General features: G+C 27.1%; 2 protein-coding genes across 2 annotated transcripts; one reads left to right on the top strand and one right to left on the bottom strand.

Annotated features, from left to right (window-relative positions):
• Nucleotides 1-6,167: 6,167 nt before the first annotated feature.
• On the bottom strand, nt 6,168-10,419 carry LOC127240580 (LEAF RUST 10 DISEASE-RESISTANCE LOCUS RECEPTOR-LIKE PROTEIN KINASE-like 1.3). Its single transcript, XM_051259321.1, has 5 exons — nt 10,112-10,419; nt 8,876-9,355; nt 8,227-8,271; nt 7,774-8,121; nt 6,168-7,169 (listed from the first exon to the last, which is right to left on the bottom strand). Exons 1-5 carry the CDS (start codon nt 10,323-10,325, stop codon nt 6,289-6,291), a joined length of 1,968 nt encoding a protein of 655 aa, XP_051115278.1. The 5' UTR covers nt 10,326-10,419; the 3' UTR covers nt 6,168-6,288.
• Nucleotides 10,420-19,021: 8,602 nt separating this feature from the next.
• Nucleotides 19,022-19,682, top strand: LOC127240569 (uncharacterized). Its single transcript, XM_051259302.1, has one exon. It carries the CDS (start codon nt 19,181-19,183, stop codon nt 19,589-19,591), a length of 411 nt encoding a protein of 136 aa, XP_051115259.1. The 5' UTR covers nt 19,022-19,180; the 3' UTR covers nt 19,592-19,682.
• Nucleotides 19,683-20,576: the final 894 nt, after the last annotated feature.

The following is a 20,576-nucleotide window of genomic DNA, read 5'->3' as shown; positions in this document are numbered from 1 at the left end:
GTAGCGAATACACCGCGAATTTTCAGCCGTCGATCTTAATTTGCTTGGAGTTGAATCAATGGCCGATCGAGGGCCGAAACTTAGTGTAGGTGGCCCCCCTATACTGTTAGATCTGAAAACCGTTAGGGTAACAGAACGGGTGGGACAGCGAGGTACCTATAGTGCCAGGCTATACACACACGGTTAGTTGAAATTTTTATAAGGAATGTTAAAATTAATTATTTATTTAATTTATTTAATTAAAAAATAAAAAATAAAAAAAATAAAAAGTAACGTGGCATGGAAGAATAGTAAGGTTAAGTAATGAGATAAAGAAAGGGTTTGCTTCAAATGGTCAAGAAAGCATAATTTTATCAACCACAATCATTCAATTTTGTTACATATGGTTGCTTCTTTGGTACAATTTTAACTAATTTATTCATCTCATCTGACTATGAGAAAGGTCAGAATTCAATCAATATTATTTATTTGATATGCTGATATATATATAAGTATGATTTATAATTTAATTTATAATAATTGATTGATTGATTGATTGATTGGATATATATATATATATGTTTGTGATACGTGCATGAAATATTATGTAATTTGGTATTTTGGTTATTTTCATGTTTGTTTGTATGTCGGGGAAGCATTCAATTATTCCACCGAATATATGAGTTTGTTGGAACGTTGCTAGCCCATATATGTTTATATCGCTCTAAAAAAATATATATGGTGTGTTTGATTTAAATTTCAAATCAAAATAATTTTAATAAAAATACATTATTATTTTTTACAAAAATATTATAATAAAGTACTCTTTTCGTCCCACAATGGGTGTCTTGGTCACTGTGGACACGAGAATTTATGATAAATATAATTAATAAATAATTAAGAATGTATTAGTAAAAATAATTAACCTATAATATAAATCATTATAGATTAAGATTAAGATAACTAATTAGTTTAATTAAAATTTAAAAAAAATTAAATTAGAAAATTTAAAATAAGATTAAGATGGGTAATAATTTTCAAAAAGAAAAAGTGGCATGAGATGTGTGACAGACATAAATGGCAATATAGACATGGTAAGTGGGATGGAGGGAGTATTGTTTAATTAGATATTTTTGAAGGAATTTTTAATATAAATTCTTCAAAACTCCTAAATAAACACACTCATGATAGTCAGTTAATATTCATTCTAACCCAATTAAATAATTTATACTTCCTCTGTCCAGCTAATTTGTTGACTTTAGCTTTGACACACAGAGTTTTAGGTATTGTGTAATTAGTATATAATTAAAAATAATATTAGTAAAAATAATTACATATTAAGATTATGACGACCAATTAATTTAATTTAATTTAATTAAAAAAATATATAAATTATAAACTTTTAAAAATATGATTAAAATTTATAATTATATTTCCAAAAAAAATGACATTATATGGGACGAACTAAAATAAAAATAGTAGATAAATTATATAGGACGAAAAGAGTAATTTTTAAATATTATTATATATAGGTATAAACATTACACTATTAATACTTAGGTAGCAATATATATAACCATATAGTTCCTCTATTTAAGTGTAAGATATACATTCAATTTGAAGAAATAATATTATTTTAATTGTAGTGAATAATTAAAAGTAGTGTAAATATTATTTTACCCTTAATTTTTAATATAAAAATAATAATATAATGATAAAATATAAATATTTGTAAAAAGAAATGGAATCATAGTTATTAAATATATATATATACACTTTAATTGATCACTTGTAAAATAAATTGAAATATTTAGAGTCTTATTATATATATATATATATAAACAACACATTGCTTATATTCAGTGACAAAATTAGCATCTAAATTTCGGGGGCAAAATATTATAATTTATTCAATATATAGCTAATAAATTTAAATAAATAATAATGACAAAATTATACTCCCTCCGTCTCATATCTATATATCAATTTGCTTTTTGCACAGAGTTTTAAGATAAAGTAAAATAAAGGTAAAAAGACTAAATTAACCCTATTAATATTGTATGATATAAAGGCAATGACATTTGTCTAATATATTGTAAATTGGAAGGGTATAGATAGTACAATTACTAAAAAAAAAAGAAATTGATACTTTGTTATGGACAGACCAAATGAAAAAATGAATAGATTGTTAAAGGACGGAGGGAGTATATGAATTTACATAGTTTTGGGGAAGGGGGAGCAAATTGTATATAAATACATAAAAATTAATATTTTTAATATTAAAAAAATCATCAAAAATTTGGCTTGGGGTCCAATTAATCCTCCAAGTTCTATTGTAGTTTCGTCCCTACTTATATTTAGTCAACACTATATAGTTATATATTACTCCCTCCGTCCAACTAGAAAGTATACACATTTTTATTTTGGGACGTCCAATTACAAAGTAAACATTTCATTAAATACTTCATATACCAAAAAGTAAGGGCAAAAATGTCATTACACTATTTTTAACTACCCGCTATAATTAAAATACTATTATTTCTTAACCATCGTGCCAAAAGTAAATGTATACTTTATCCGTGGAGGGAGGAAGGACATGATTAATATTAATTTAACATTTAGTTGGTAGAATAATTTAGAATATTTAGATTTAATATTATTGTATTAATTTAACATTTAGTTGGTAGAATAATTTAGAATATTTAGATTTAATATTATTGTATATATACAAATAACACAATGAGTTTGTTTGTTTAATCATGATATAATTAGCAATATATACAATATATATTTTATTATTTAATGAAAAATTAATATTCAATATATAATATTATCTTTTTATTATCGGATTTCATACTTCATATAAAAAACTTACCACAAACTAAAATATTACACAAACACATCCACTGTTAGTTTTTAGTCGAGGGTAAACTGTTTTTTTAGTCCCGTAACTGGACCCTTTTATCATTTTAGTCCCGTAAGTGGAGCATGTCGCAAACTAGTTCCATAAGTGAAAAATTTTCGCTGTTTTAGTCCTCCGGCGCTGGAGACGCCCGCGTGGCTCGCCGGAGGTGACGTGTCCGCCAGGTGTCCAGCCAGGTCAGCGACACCTGGCGGACACGTGCATTTATTATTATTTTTTGTTTATTTTTAATTTTTTTTAATTGGACCAAATAAAAAAATACAAATAAAATTAAAAATAAGTTTTTAAAAATGAAAAAAAAAAAAAAATCACGTATCCGCCAGTTATGGGACTAGTTTGCGACAGGCTCCACTTACGGGACTAAAAAAACAGTTTATCCTAATACATATTACTTAGCATTCATTCAATACATATTACTTAGATACCTTAAAATATTTAGATAACAATAGGTATATAGATATGCAAACAACATAGCATTAACATTTAAGCGTCATATATGGTTCATCTAGTGTAACTTATCTTGTCGGACCTAGTTTGTAAGATATTAGATTCGGTCGAAAATTTATCCAGTGTGTTTCGGATAATGACTGCGTGTTCCCACGTTATAAAAAATATATATATAATTACTAAAATAATTTATTATTATTGGATAGAGGGAATATATTATTAATAAATTTTTATTGAATCAGGTCAGTAAGGTTGTATTTGAATTTTTTTTTTCGTTTGCCATGTAACAATCTAATGAAAATTTGTAAACTCTTCTTGTAAGACATCATATTCAAGTGTATTTACATATATATTTTTCTATAATTTGGGTACTAATTGGGGGTGTTTGTTTGGGAATTCTCCCCAAATTTTACTATTCATCAATTTATTTTTTTTTTAAAAGATATCAAATTAAATATTTATTTTTTATTTTTTATATTATACGAAAAATTAATTTTATATTCAAAACACCACATCAACACATATTTATATCACATCATACCACTATTCTATTTCAAAATTTTTACTATTTAAAAATCTCAACTCAAAATTCAAACCCCCAAATAAACACACCCTAATCAATGTTGGTATTTTTTTTAAAAAAAAAAAATATAACATCAATTATATATATATATATTATTTTAAATTCTATATTAAACATTTTATATATAACATCCGATCCGGTTCATACTACCATATTTATTTTATATTTAAATAGTTATTAAATATGATATATTTTTATAAATTTTCGTTATTCAATTGTATTCTCATTTGAGCACAAATTTAAAAAATAAATAAATAACAATAAAAATTTTATCTTTTAAGATAAAAAAAAAACAATATTTTTTTACTTAAAAAAAAACTTAGATGATAAAAAAAAGTGAAAATAAATTTAAACAATACAAAGAATAATAAATAATACTCCCTCCGTCCCACATACCATGTCCACGTTGCCGTTTTTGTCCGTCCCACGTACTAAGTCACTTTCTTTTTTGGAAATGATTACACACTTTAATCTCATTTTAAATTTTTTAATTTTATTTTTTTTAATTTTAATTAAACTAATTAGTTATTTTAATCTTAATTTATATTATAATATAATTATTTTTACTAATACATTTTTAATTAGTAGTATCTACTAATTACATCCTTCTAAAAGGGAATAATAGTTATATAGTAAATATTTTATTCTAACAGTAATTAACGAACTGGACGGTCATAAACCGTAGAAGCGCGTTTCAGAAACCAGCGTTTTAGAAAAAGCGTAACTGCGGCGGCAGCGCTATTTATTGTGGCCGAGTTCCAGAGAAGGAGCGAGGGATTTGTGTATCTCGAGAATCAGTCGGTTCTCGAACTCACTTCTCGAATACGGCACGCGCGCCTCACGTGCGTTGGGGATCCTCTTCATCCCCAGGACGCCGGCGGTGGCGTTGCGGTTGCGATTGCGATTTCCGGCGAGTCTCAGCATCATCTTCACGTAGGCATTCCTGAATCTGCACCAGAGCCTGCGCGGTGACAAGGCAACCGCCGCCCTGACCCTGAAACGACGTAGTTTTAGGATCCGCTTCCGCGGCCGCTCTGCGCCGCCGAGTTTGATGCTGCTTCTGTTTCCTATGGCTCCTCCCCTCATTATTTATATTATTTTTATATTGTTCGTCGAATATATATTAGGGTAAAAGGAGATAAGCTTTCGATCATGTTGGGAAGGGAATTGGTGTAAATGACAGTTTAGCCCCTGGAAACCGTTAGGGATATTGACTGTATTGATAGTGCTGGTGACGTGGCAGCGCCGCACAAGCCGGAGGGAAGAGGTGAGTGACGGCTTGGCGGCTCGGGTTTTATTATGCTTAACTGTTAGTACATTTTATGGTCCCCATAATTAAATTTGTGTTCTTAAGGATAAGGTTGGAATATGAGTTTTGACAATGAATTGTTAGTTATGGGTTGACATTCAATTAGTTATTATTTGATTTAATTAGATAAAATAGTTATTTGATAGTAATTGTTTAAATATAAAACGATAACTAAAAATATTTATACTTATATATATTATATTAAATATTAATTAATTTATTATTTTACTAAAATTATAACTTAAAATATCTCATTTTATTTTCTAATATAAATATGATAAAAAAAATTATCTATAAATAAATATGTATATAGATATAGATATAGATATAGATATATATATTTAAAATTTATTACTTCATCCGCTCCGAACGAAAGTATACATTTGAGTTTTTATAAGAGATTAAAAAATAATATTTTATTTAGTTAGTGAAATTATGTAAGATAATTTGGATAATTTTATCTTATATATATATATGTAATTGTATACTTGTAATTTATGCAAAAATTAAATATATTTGGTATTGATCGTAATTGTTTTAATTATAATAAAAATAAATATTTAATTATGACAAACAAAAATAGTAAAAATTGTATAATATTAATTTATGCTAATTATGTATATATTTGTATTATGTAGTAATTTTATTTTACAAAATAATATATATTAAATATATTTATTGAGCTATGATTTTTAAAATACTTTAATATATATTTTAATTTTTTATAATCAAATACATATTATATCATAATTAAACCATCAATCAAACAACATTACAATTAAATCAACTTAACTGAACTTTCCACTAAAAATCAAACAAATTTTTTTAATTTCTCCCCGTCTTCAAGAATGTCAATGAGTGGTCAACGGTTTGAACTACATCTCATCGGCCTATGAACCAAATATACTTAACATTTAGAAGTGAGAAATAAAGTATTACCATTCGATCATATAATGTGTGTTCGTTTTTTATTGAGAAAGAACTAAATGTTGTGTACGAACAATGTAATGCAAGTCAGAAAATTTTACATAAAATGCAAATTTTTGTTTACACAATATATTCCGGTGATAGCGGCGATTTTAGTATGCTCTCGTCTTCGTCCATAACCATATCAACGATCTCCAACTTTTCCTCGTTCAATTCCTCATTCTGAATCGCTTTTAGTGTTTGCAACACTTCTTCCATCGACGGCCTCATATCCTTGTCTTGTTGTAGGCACCGAAAGGCCAATTCTGCGACTAATGTGACCGTCCTTTTCAGAACACCACTCGTCTCAAATCCAATATTGGGATCAACTAGCTCGTGCAATTCTCGGTTCAAAATCTTGGACACCGCCATATTTGAAAGGTTTATATCCCGGCGTTGCCTATTGGTATCCACGGCTTGCAGTGATGATATAAGCTCAACCAATACGACTCCAAAACTGTACACGTCGCTCTTCTCTGTGACTTGATAGCATTGATAATACTCGGGGTCCACGTAGCCCGGGGTTCCTTGCGGGGCCGTGGACACGTGAGTGACATTGTTAGGAAACAATCTTGATAATCCGAAATCAGCTACTTTTACGTGAAAGTTTTTGTCCAGAAGAATATTTGTTGTTTTTACATCACGATGGATGATATCTGATCTATGGAGATATGCCAAGGCATCGGATGTTTCGATGGCAATGTTGAGCCGAATAGGCCAAGAGAGTAGGCCTACCTCGCCACGCTTCCCGTGTAAATGATCGGCCACCGTTCCATTAGGTATGTATTCGTAAACAAGCAAGAGTTCTCGACTTTTCCTAGAAGTGTATCCGTACAATGTGACAAGGTTTGTGTGCCTCAATCTAGTTAATATCTCGACTTCATTCGTGAATTGCTCCACGCGCTTGAAACCATGCTCGTATAACCGTTTGACCGCAACCATCCGACCATCGGATAACACCCCTATATTAATTATAAATAGAGAAAGAAAAAAAAAAGAAAAGAGAAAAATTACGTTAAAAAAATATAAATATATTTAAAACATTACATCTCGCAACTATATTTTATTTAAAATAATATATCTGATATTTATTTCCTATTCAAAATTTCACTCTTTCAAAAACAAGAAAATATTTCTAAAGCACAATTAAAATGCACTCTAGATTTTTCGTGTATCATTAAAAGTAACGATGAAACAATATAAGTAAGCATAATCGTAATACCTTAAATTTTTTTTTTTTTAATTTTTTATCTTTCTTAAGTTTAAAAATCCTCATTATATACTCTCTTTGTTCACTAGTAAATTTCTTATTTGTCATTTTAGTTTGTCTGAATCAAAATTTCGTTTTTTCTTTAAAAGTAACACTCAACTAAATATCAAAATATTCTTATTTTTTATTTTTCACATTATGGTCAAATGAATATTATATTACTTTATTACATTGTATATCTATAAAAAATACTAATTTATCTTAATTCGCGTGTAAATCAAATAAAAAATTTACTATTAACCAAAAGAAGTAACATAGTAGCCCAAAAATATTGAGTAAAAGCAAAACATGCCTACCATAATATACGGTACCAAATGCACCATATCCGAGTTCCCTTGAAGGATCAAAATTACCGGTGGCTTGTTCAAGTTGCGCATAGTTGAAAAGTTTCACGCCACGACACGACGACATTTCCGTCCCGCGATGTGGATCGACCAACGATGCGACGCCGCCGGAATTATCCCAAGGGATGGATGATGGTGTTAAGGCTTTGGTTGGAGGTGAAAAGGAAGATATGTTTTCACCCTTGGTAATAATTTGGGGTGAATACGCGACACGACGTCGTTTCTGTTGCTGCTTCAGACACGAGAATATCGACCACCCTACGGCAATAACGCCCAACACTGCTCCCGCTACGTAAAGGCCTGCATATACCCGTACGGCCATACGTACATCCACAACTCGATAATTACGCTATTTAATTTAAATATTAATTATATATATATAATTATCCAATTATTAATTGTTACCGATATTTCTTCCCGTACTGGGATGATGTCCATCGCTAGCTGAAACTGAGACAAAATAAAAATTGGACTTATTATATATATAATTAAAATAAATAAAATAAACTAGCAATAAAGTCAACCAATGATTTATAACTAATATTTTAGATGAGCCGTTGGGAGAAGCTCCTCACTCACCTAATCTTCTTTTTAAAAATAAATAAATTTAAAAACTATTAAGTTAAATATTTATTTTTAATATAAAATATTATATTAATTAAAAAAAATTACACAAAAATAAAGCACTATTCAAATTTTATATTATAATCTGCTCCAATCCCACACAATTAGACATAGTGACAACTACCCGTGGAATGGGTTTAATTTCCATTTTAAAATAACATATCATTGCTTTAATATACTATTATTTAAAAGTTCGAACAGCCACACAAATTAATCAGTATAAATATTTAATTTAATTAAAGATAGTAATTAGACAATTTTATAAATTAAAACTTGAATACTCCTTTATATATATAAGAATAAAAGACAAGGTCTCCAGACTATTAGATTGACAAGCATTTTCGAGTAACAACTGCAGGTTCTACGTAAAAAAAAAAAAAAAAAAAAAATTAAAAATAATATTTTTTTAAAAAAAAATTGTAACACATACCGTCACTGGTATTATTGAGCTCCGGCGACAGCGGCGGCATCGGAGCCGGCAAAGTACGGTACTCCATCCGACAAGTGTTGGCAGTGTACGGTGGATCGGGGCAGAAACACACGGTCTGATTAACGTAACCGCACCGGCCCCTCGACGCCGTGCAGGAGGTGCAAGCCTGGCCGGCGCCGCCAATTTTCCATCTGATCAGGAACCCCTGCCGGAGAATTCCTACAAATTCCGTTCCGTTCAACAGCCCTTCTCTCGGACCGTTCACAGGCCCGGGAACAACGACGCTGGCGTTGCACTTACCGGGGCCGTATTCCCCGGGGACAATGTGCGCAACGATGTTGTCCCCACACGAAATGTTGTGGGGACCACCGAGGCCCAGGCATCCGTACAAGAATGTGTAGTTCATGTAGGGACCGGCATAGTCGAAGACCGAGTAGTCGAGGGTCGTGTTGGTCATTTTCGTCGGGCAAGTGTCGATCCCTATCGAGAAAAATAGAAGTTAAAATGTAACAGAAGTTAATGGCTCGAGCTTTTATGAGTAAAACAAATATTGATTCAAACTCAAATCTAAGTTTCGAGCTGTATCTAATATTTATTAGTTTTTTTTTTTTTTTTTTTTTTTGTTCAAATTCAAAATACTCTTTTTATCACTTTTGTTAATCTCATTTTCAAGTATTCATTTCATTTTTTTAAAAAAATAACTGTTTACTAATACTGAAATACCTTTAACTTTTATTTAAATTATAAAGATACAATTACACATACAATTACTTTGTACGTAAAGTCAAATTATAAAAATCCTTAGGTACTTCCACTAACCAATAAAATATTACTCCCTCCGTCCAATTTTGTCCTAGAGTATATTTACACAGTTTTTTAGATAATTATTTTTTTATTATATATTAACAAATTTATCATTTATAGTAAAATGGAGATTTAAATTGGTAAATGATTGAAAAGGTAAAAAGGTAATTTTGTGTTTAAAAATAAAAATAAGACAATAATTGTTCAACGACCTAAGTAAAAAAATATGGCATTAGTTTGTAAATGAAAAGAATATTATTTTTTAATTTATCTCCAAAAGACTCATTTGAATTGAAACAAATAGTGTATAATATATAATAAAAACATAAAATTATTTGAGTTATCTTCTCTAACTCAACTTTTACGACAATTCTACTCACTATACTTCATTAAACACTCGATAAACAAATTGTTTTGAAATTTCAACTTTACCACCGATCATAATATCCTCGCGGACAATCCTCATAGTTTGAGCAGACGGGTCGATTTCAAGGACTCGGAAATTCATTCCAAGGATATCGATGTTGGTGATGTTTGTCTGATAATTACATGATAGGACGAATCCGGGATAGCCACAATACGAAGGGTCATCGCGACCAACGAAGGGGTAGCCGACGCCGGAAATGGTGGCGCCGCACGTGAACATGTTGCCACACGTGTGGTAGAATTGGTCGGGTCGGGTCGACCCAGTGGAGAATGGAGAAAAAGAGAGAAGAAGTAGCCATGGAAGTATGGATGCAGAAAGATCCATGTTTGGACGAAGACTTACTAAGCATTGATATTGATATAGTAGGAATGGTAGTTGGATAGAATTAATCAAAATTAATATTTAATTAATCTATACTTTTTTTTATTTATTTATTATTGAAACCACTATGATCAAATCAACTTATTATATTATAGTGGTTCTAGTTTAAAATTAATTTAGAATGAATAGTTTATTTGAATTTTTTATTTAAATAATATTTTGATATAATAGTTTATTATATTTGTTTTACTTAATTTGTCTATTTTTTCTATATTTCAGTTTGTCTTTATTTTCTTTTTTAAAAATATAATTATATATTTTAATTATATTCTAAAATTTATAATTTATAATTTTTTTATTTTAATTAATCTTAATTATTTTTATTAAATCATAATTATTTTTATTAATATATTTTTTAATTATTTACTAATTACTCAATAATTAAAAATTCGTGCATAACTTAATTGGGACAAAATAACGACCGGGGAGTAATATATATTTTTTTGTTGAAAATTGTGCAGAATATTTAAATTTAAAATAGTAAAAGGAGAAACTTAATTGAATGTATCATTTAATTAATGGGTCAAGAATGTGTAGTTGTAGTGTATTTGTCAATATATATATATATATATATATTCGATAAGACTTAAAAAATACAATAAAATAAAAAAAATTAAAATATAATTCCCAGAGGTTGTTAGTTCAGTTGTCACTCACGAGGATATTATTAAAACAGGCATTTAAATTTTCTACTAATACTATTATTATTATTACACCAAAATTTACAATATTATGTGTTTGTTTGTTTTTATTTTAAATAAAAAATATTTTTATTCAGTCTATATAGTTTTAATAAAAATGTATTGTTATATTTTATATAATATTATATTTAAATATTGTTTTAATTAAAATTAAAATAAAATATTCAAACTCAAATAAAAAAATAAATAAACTCATAATAATCTACAATTTTACAGTTAATTTTTTTTTTTAATCATATATATCATAACTCATATCTAATATATATTATCCGGGGTGTGTTTGTTTGGGGGTTGAATTTTTGAGTTGGAATTTGAATAGTAAAAATTTTGAATTTGAATAGTTGTGATATAAATAGGTGTTGATGTGATGTTTTGAATGTAAAATTATTTTTTAGTATAATATAAAAAATATTCCCTCAGTCCTGGATATTTTGTCCGCATTACTGTAGACACGGAAATTTATGAGGGGCATAATTAATAAATAATTAAAAATATATTAGTGAAGATAATTATCATATAATAAAAATAATTATAGATTAAGATAAATATAATTGATTAGTATAATTAAAATTAAAAAATATTATAAATTAAATTTTTAAAAATAAGATTAAAGTATATAATTATTTTTCAAAAAAGAAAAGTGACAAAATAAATAGGACGGACGGAAATTGAAAGATAGACATGAGAAGTGGGACGGACGGAGTAAAAAATAGGTGTTTGATTTGATGTTTTTGGAAAAAAAAATTGAATGAATAGTATATTTGGAAGAGAATCCACCAAACAAACACGGGTTTGTTCGTTTGAAGGATTTTAACAAAATCCTACTAATCATCCAAAACTTTTTCCCAAAAAACATCAAATCAAACACCTATTTTTTATTTTTTATATTATACTAAAAATAAATTTTACATTCAAAACATCGCATCAACATCTATTTATATCACATCATACTACTATTTAAATTTAAAATTTTTACTATTCAAATTCAAACTCAAAATTCAAACCACCAAACAAACACAGCTTTCAATGTATTTAGATTAAAACATCATTATTAAAATTCAAATTTTTGTTACTAACTCCAATAATAACTGCCAGTGTCCAAATCAAACTTTTTCTTGAAAATTTAAAAACTTGAAATTTGGGGGAAAAAAAAATGTAAAATTGTGAATGATTGGTACTTAAATTCACGCCTGCCTTCAATCCCATTTATTTTTGCAACAAATAAAATAGCATATGATAAAATCATTACAATTGTTTGGATCCATTATTATTTTGCATCCTTTTCTGCTGACAATTTTTATGCTTTAATTATAACATCATACTTTCTATCTAGCATACTCCCTCCGTCCCGTCCCATATAATATGGGTGTATTACCGTAAACACAGAAATTTAGGTAAAATATAATTAGTAAATAATTAATAAGTGTATTAGTAAAAATAATAATTATTTAATAAAAATAATTATAGATTAAGATTAAGATAAGTAAATAATTTAATTAAAATTAAGAAAATTTAAAATTTAAAATGCCATTAAAGTGCATAATTATATTTTCAAAAATAGAAATGACAAGTTATGTGAGACGGACGAAAATAAAAAACAGGGACAAATTATGTGGGATTGAGGGAGTATTTTTTTAAATTGTTTACTCGAGTTCCATATGTATTATTTGATTTAATTTTTTAAAAAATTAAGTCATACTGTATTGTTATTTTTAATAAAAATATATTATTTTTTAATAAATTACCACTCGAACTATTATTTAAATATAAATTAAATGTATTTAAATGTATTTTCTTTTGTGTTATAATAATAATAATTTTTATTATTATTTTACTAAAGTCACGAGCCATTTGGATTTGAAAAGAGATTTAAAATGTAAACTTGAAATTCATCAAAAATGTTAAAACCTCTCGTTTGACTATATTAAGATTTGTAGAGGTATTTTAAATACTTCTTAAAAATTATTATTATATTTGGAATTTTTTAATTTTGTAGAAATTATTTTAAAACTATATGTTATAAATGTTTAGAAAAATTGTACAGATATGCTGACCAAAAAGAAAAATATACTTCTTCCCTATGACAAAATAAGGTTAATATTCTATTTTTTGGTTTTTGTTTTCTTTTTTTTTTTTCTAAAAATTTATGCATATTTTATTTATAGTAAAATATTTTATCCATCTATAATTTCATTGTCACCCAATTAACTTGCTAATTTAAAAACTAACAAAAAAAAAAAGCAATCAAATGACACACAAAAAAAAAAAAAAGAAACATTTTAAAATGACTTACCATATATTTCAAATTAATACAAAATCAACTTTCAAGTTCCTTGTGGATTTGAAATCCACTTTATCCAAATATTGTACTCCTCCGTCCCGTTGGAAGGGTGGTGTTTGCTTTTTACATGTAGATTTTTAAAATTAGTATTATATTGGATTGTAGTAAAAAAGACAAAAATACCCCTATTAGTATGGTGTAATATAAAAGTAATGACATTTGTGTAATATATTGTAAGTTGAAAGGGTATTTATTATGTAAAGTAGGTAGTACAATTACTAAATTAGGAAATGGTAATCTTGTTTTGGGACAGACGAAAATGAAAAATTATAACATTTCAATGGGACGGAGAGAGTATCAAATTTGGTCAATTGACTTGAAACCATTTGCACCTCAAATACCTTAATCGAGACAAGTTCTTGAGTTCTTATATTCATAATTTATTTTATATATATACAAACTATTATATATATATATCTAAAAAATATCAAAATATAAAAAATAATAAAAATACGTAAAGATTAAAAAAGATGTATTATAAAGTCATAAAAAAGACATAAATGTGTACAATAATTTTATATTAAAAAAAGATGTACATAAAGTCATAAAGAAAATCAAATTGATGTGTTTGTTTGTATATTTTGGTCAGAATCATTACTATTCATAAAATATTTCTACTACATTGTTAAATTAAATATTTAATATTGAATATTTAATTTTTAATTTTTATATTATATTATTAAAAATTAATTTTACACTTAAAATACTGTACCAACATAATATAACGACACATACTTACATAAGAAAAAGTATATATTTTTGGAAAGATCAAAATGTGTCAATACATGGAAACACACACCCCAACCTGTTTAAGTGCAGGTGCAAAGGAAAATTAATGAATCTTTTTTCAAACTATTTTATGAGGTTGTTTATTTAACTATACGACGGATAGAGTATAATTGTGAGTATGTTTGAAAGTGTATTCTTGAGAGAAAAAATATTGTTCGAAACTCTAACCATTGTTCCTCCTAATCTACATGTTTTGAACCAGTATTTTTCATTAAAACTCACCAGAGGAGTTTCTAGAGAGTGGAGTAATCAAAATTAGATAAGATGACCAAGCTCTGAGTTGCCTTACTCTATGGTTGTTGTCGGTACATGTATGTGACAACCAAAGCATATAGAGGTATTTTCCAAGGTTAGCCATTGTAGAAAAATGGGTTGAAGAAGTTTGTGGTTGTTTTGTTATGTACTTAATATTGATTATAGTTGAACTACTCCTAAATTGTAATCCTCCAAATGTATTTATAACGGAACTAGATTGTCAAATACCTTGTCTCAATAACTGCTTTGGATTTCTACATTTATTTCGTTGGCAGTAGGTTGTTGTAATTGTGAGATAACAATACTATGGAGAGTTGACCCCTTTGTTGGTGTTAGACAAAAATTTGGCTGAGCCCTATTTTCCAACAAACACCTACAATATTGACGTGTCACAACAGTTATTTTTATTTAACTTTTGCGTTTTTGTTCTATTTTACTCTTTATATTATTATATATTGGGAAGATACAACAATGACTATTATATATCGATTCTTAATCAGAGTTATATTTAAAATCAAGATTATCTCCGAGGTGTGAAGAGGGCAAACTCCTTGAAAAGTCCTACTACTATGATAGGTGACTGCATGGAAAGTCTTAGTACTAGGATGTATGACCCGCAGGAAAATAGATGCCGTGATCGAGGCGACCATCCGATGGAGGAGTAAATGGCATGCACAAAAACGGAGGATAATGGCCGAAGGCCAAAATGCAGAGGGCAGATGTACAATGATGTTGAGATCAACGGGTACTTGTTGATGTTGCATGCTAGACATGGGTACTCGCTAGATCATTCTTTTTGACATTATTGTAGTATATTTCGATGAAATTAAAACTTTGATGCATCTTTTCTTCTTATAAAATAATTATTCCCCAATTGTCTTGTTTTTTACAGGAAGAATAATTATCCATCAATTTAGATTATTTAGCACACTTTTCGGAATGGACTACACTTGTCTTGATCTTGATCTTGCGTACTCAACAAACATATTGATTCGATGGACTAACAATCCAATTAAGGATCATTAGACTACTATTGTGAGGCTAAGAACTGAGGTTGATAAGATTTAGAACAAATGGGATTGTAGATGGACAAAGTGGAGCATCTGATGATTTATGGTCTAGCAAAACAATACTTGTTCCAACGTATTAAAGTTGTTAACTAGTTGATGTTGATATGAGCCAAGCTCTTCGGGTATGTTTAGTTGTGAGATTTTAGTGCTAGTTTTACTATTCTAATTTTTTTTACAAAAAAAAAACAAAAAAAAAATAATCAAATACACTTATTTTTATATCACATCAAATAATTATTTTAATTTAAAATTTTACTACTTAAAACCAAAACCAAAACCAAACATACCCTTGATTATTGAGCTCGGCTCCTAAAAGACTCAAGCTCGGCTCTAATGATTGAGATTTGCAAGTTCTATTTATACTCCTTCTGTCCCACATAATTTGTCCATATTTTCTATTTTCGTCCGTCCCACATAACCTGTCATTTCTATTTTTGGAAATATAATTATCCACTTTAATCACATTTTAAATTTTATAATTTTTTTTAATTTTAATTAAACTACTTATTTATCTTTATCTTAATCTATAATTATTTTTACTAAATAATAATTATTTTTACTAATAGACTTCTGAATTACTTATTAATTATACTTTACCTAAATTTTTGTATCTAAAGTAATAAGCTCAAAATATCTTGGACGGGAGGGAGTATTAAATTAAAAAATAATATAATTTAAAAATTTTACTATTTTCAAACAATCCCCCCTCCCAAAAAAAAATATAAATATAAATAAAAAATTATAATATAAATATTCATGCCTACCAAAAAATTTTGACAAAATTGACATTTTATATTTTTTTTCAAAAGAGCTGATATTCTATACTATTGTATATCTATTCCAGCCAAAGTCAAATGAAAATTTTTAAATTTGCACAAAATTTACTAGTGTCTTGGAAATATCTGTGTACATCATTAATAAAAATATGTTCCCAACGTATTTTATAAATTTGAATATTTAAAAATTCACCTAAATTTTTATTTATTACTCCCTCCGTCCTATGTAATATGGGTGTATTACCGTAGACATGATAATTTATGTAAAGTATAATTAGTAAGTAATTAAAAAATGTATTAGTAAAAATAATTATAAATTAAAATTAAGATAATTAAATAGTTTAATTAAGATTAAAAAAATTAAATTTTAAATTTTAAAATATGTTAAAGTGTATAATTAATTTTCCAAAAAAAAAATGATAAATTATATGGAACTGACAAAAATAAAAAATATGGACAAATTATGAGGACGGAGGGAGTAATTGTTTTATCACCGAAGCTGGTGTGGCATTTTATATCATTTGTCAACAATGCATTCAGTGCACCGATTGACTTATTGAGGTAAACTTTAATAATTGATAATTTTATTAAATAATAACATGTAAATTAAAATGCTAGTGTGTTTATTTTTTTTTCTTTAATTAATTACGCCATTTAAAATATTTTTATTTTATTTTTAATAAAATATTATATTAGCAATCTACAATTTTCTTCTACGTTTCAGACATATTCACAAAAAGTATCATTATTTGTCTATACTTAAATGATGGAAAAGAGTATATTTTTATACTTTTTTTTTTTTTTTTTATCTCAAATAATTTGTTTATTCTTTTTACTTCGGTCTGTTGTATATAATTTGATATTTTTTTTAAAATATAATTATACACTTTAATGAAATTTTATAATTCATAAATTTTTTTATTTTAATTAAATTATTTAGTCATTTTAATTTTAATCTATAATTAGTTTCATTATATCATATTTTTTATTAATAAACTTGTTAATTACTTACTAATTACATAATATTTAAAATTTTGTACCAGCTAAAGTAAACAAATTTACTGAGATGAAGGGAATAATATTTATTTTGTTACTTAAGATATATAGTACTCCCTACGTCCCAAAAATAGGTATCTATTTGCTTTTTTACATAGTTTTAGAAATATTAGTATTATATTGAAATATAATATGAATAAAATAGAAATGACCAAAATAACCTTATTAGTATGTGTGATATAAAGGTAATGACATTTGTATAATATATTGTAAGTTGTAAGGGTATTTGTAATGTTAAGTAGATAATACAGTTACTAAAAGAGAAAATGGATAATTTGTTACGAGACGAATTAAAATGAAAAAATTGATATTTTATTATGTAACAGAAGGAGTATTATAATTTTAAAAAATAAATATTAATGACTCATACTATTTTATAGTTTAAAACAGCAGTCAATAAATTTTTGTAAGTATAATTATATTAAATGTTTTGTATATGATTCCATTTTTTCACCGTTCAATAATACTTCTTTATCTCAACTAAATTGTTATATTTAGTTTAAGTACGAAGTTTTAGGTATTGCGTAATTAGTAAATAACTAAAAATGTATTAATAAAAATAATTATAATTTAATAAAAATAATTATAAATTAATATTAAAATTAAGATACTAAATAATTTAATTAAAATAAAAAATTTATAAATTATGATTTTTAAAATATGATTAAAGCGTATAATTATACTTCCAAAAATAAATAATAAATTACGTGGGATAGACGAAAATAAAAATATGAGACAAATTAAGTGGGACGGATGGAATATAATTCTATCTTCCGATCAAAAAAATATATAATAAATAATATAATTCTATCTTATTCTAATACATTTTTTATATAACGTGGAATCCGCAGCCACTACTCGACGTGCGTTCTGGGCAAATTTTGGCTGAATAATAGTCTGTAAATTAAATCATCCAATACATCTTCTTAATTTATTTGATTATGATTTGAAATTAATTTTAAAAAATATATTATTTTGAATTTTTATTTAAATAAGTAAATATTTTTGTTTAATATTTTAATTTGATATATATTTTTTTATCGTGTTAATGATATTAAAAAGAAATTATATTAAATATTGACTTTTATAACACACTTAAATATTTCCTCCGTCTAATATTTATATATCTATTTGTTTTTACTTAATATTGAGAATATGAATCGTAAATTATAATTTGGGTGAATAAAATTAAAATTTTGATGTGATTTATTTTTTAAAATAATCATATAATATTTTATTAAAATTAGACTTGAATAGTGATATTTTTTATTTAAAATTAAAAAAAAAACACACCGTCACTCTTTTAGTAAATTCTACATATTATATATATTTCTTCGCTTTAAGTTATTTAATTTATTTTTTACTTTTTCAATTTTTTCTTGGTGTTTTTCAGGGATAGACATTTTGTCTAAAAAGTTAATTATCTATGATATTTTGAAACTTTTAAAAAATAAAAAGTAAATCCATCGTATATTTTTTTAAAAAAAAAATAAAATAATATATATATATATATCTGTCTTATTAAAGACAACCCATCCATCTCTGTTATTATTATTACCATCATTTCCTATACACTCCTCCGCCGGCGGCCGCCGCGGACTGTTCCCAGATCTCGTTTTCCGATCCATTTTTTTTTAGGGTTTACCCTTTAATTTCACCTAATTCATCGCCGGATTTTCACAGCAGTCGATCGGAATCCACCGGAATGGCCACTCTGCAGAAATTCAAGCTTTTAGCGACCCAGTGCGCCGTCGCCGGAAGCCCGACGAGGAGCCCGACGACGAGTCCGGTCATCCACCTCCGCCGCCGGAAAACCCTCCGAATGCTGCTCGGCCGGGAGGACAGGAGGATTCCGGCACCGTACGACGGCGGCGACGGCGAGAAGAGGCGGCCGCCGGAGAAAGGGAAAGATCTGTCTGTGAGGCAAAAGCTGAAGGATTTGTTTGTGGCATCGCCGCCGGCTAATCCTGAGAATTTGAGACAAGGATTTCCGCCGTCCGGCGGCGGCGGAGGGAGGCGGAGCGGTGCCAGATCGATGCGGCCGCTGACGGCGACTTTCCGGCAACGGCTACTTAGGCGTGCCTGGCGGCCGGCGCTTGTTGCCATTCCTGAGTAATATTAATTTAATGTACGGAAATAATTAGTAATTAATTAGGATTTTTTTTTTTTTTTATAGTATTGACAAAATTGGGATTTTCTTTCACTATTATTAATACATTTGATTATTTAATAATTTGTCTTTTTGTTAGTTAGAATTTGTTCTAAACATGATTCTATGGATATTCAAAATAATCAATTGAATTATTGAAAAAAAGAATTATGCCCAAATACTTAGGTTATGTTCACACATATTTTTCAATTAAAGTTTTGATAGTATTTATTAGTATTTTTTTTTAATTACATCCAATATTTCTTCAATATTATATCAAATATCTAATGTTTTAGAAAAACTTTAAACCTTCAACAAATCTTATCTAAACTGGCTTTATTTTTATTAAATAACTTGTGTTTAGCTTCTTTTTTTTTTTCATTTGAAATAATTGTTATATTTTATATATATATATATATATATAAAACATGTGTATTTTTGCTTTGAACGACTATTAAGAAAACTTCAAAAAAAAAAAAAAGAAATAAGCACATCCTTATTGTATTGTATGATGTGATATAAATAGGTGTTAATGTGATGTTTTGAATATAAAATTAATTTTTAATATAATATAAAAAAATGAAAAATAGATGGTTGATTTGATATTTTTAGATGAAAAAAATTGAATAAATAGTGTAAATTCAATCCAAACCTCCAAACTAACACATTCTTAGAGTATGATTTGGCATTTAAATTTAAATAATAATTTTAAATAATATTTTGTGTAATAAAATACTATAACTCCGCTCACCTGTGCTTTTTAGATGAAATAATTTTTTGTGCTATACAGAAAATTTTAAAATATATTATTTTATATTGAATATAATTTTTTATTTTTTTCTAATAATTTTTTTTTACCGTTCGATAATGAATATTTAATTTTTTTACTTTTTATAAAATATTTTAATTTTTTATTATTTTAAAAATCACAATTAAAAATAGTGTTTAAAGA

This window comes from Andrographis paniculata, unplaced genomic scaffold, assembly GCF_009805555.1.
Source record: "Andrographis paniculata isolate CXL003 unplaced genomic scaffold, ASM980555v1 Contig79END, whole genome shotgun sequence".
Classification (NCBI taxonomy): Eukaryota; Viridiplantae; Streptophyta; class Magnoliopsida; order Lamiales; family Acanthaceae; genus Andrographis; species Andrographis paniculata.
The sequence above is the reverse complement of the archived record's forward strand: the minus strand, read 5'-3'. Positions and strand labels throughout refer to the sequence as shown.

Coding starts and splice junctions, on each gene's coding strand:
- LOC127240580 (XM_051259321.1), bottom strand. CDS start 10,325: ATGTTCACGTGCGGCGCCACCATTTCCGGCGTCGGCTACCCCTTCGTT. Junction 8,272..8,875: donor GCTCAATAATACCAGTGACG/GTATGTGTTACA, acceptor ATTTTGTCTCAG/TTTCAGCTAGCGATGGACAT. Junction 8,122..8,226: donor CAGTACGGGAAGAAATATCG/GTAACAATTAAT, acceptor GGGTATATGCAG/GCCTTTACGTAGCGGGAGCA.
- LOC127240569 (XM_051259302.1), top strand. CDS start 19,181: ATGGCCACTCTGCAGAAATTCAAGCTTTTAGCGACCCAGTGCGCCGTC.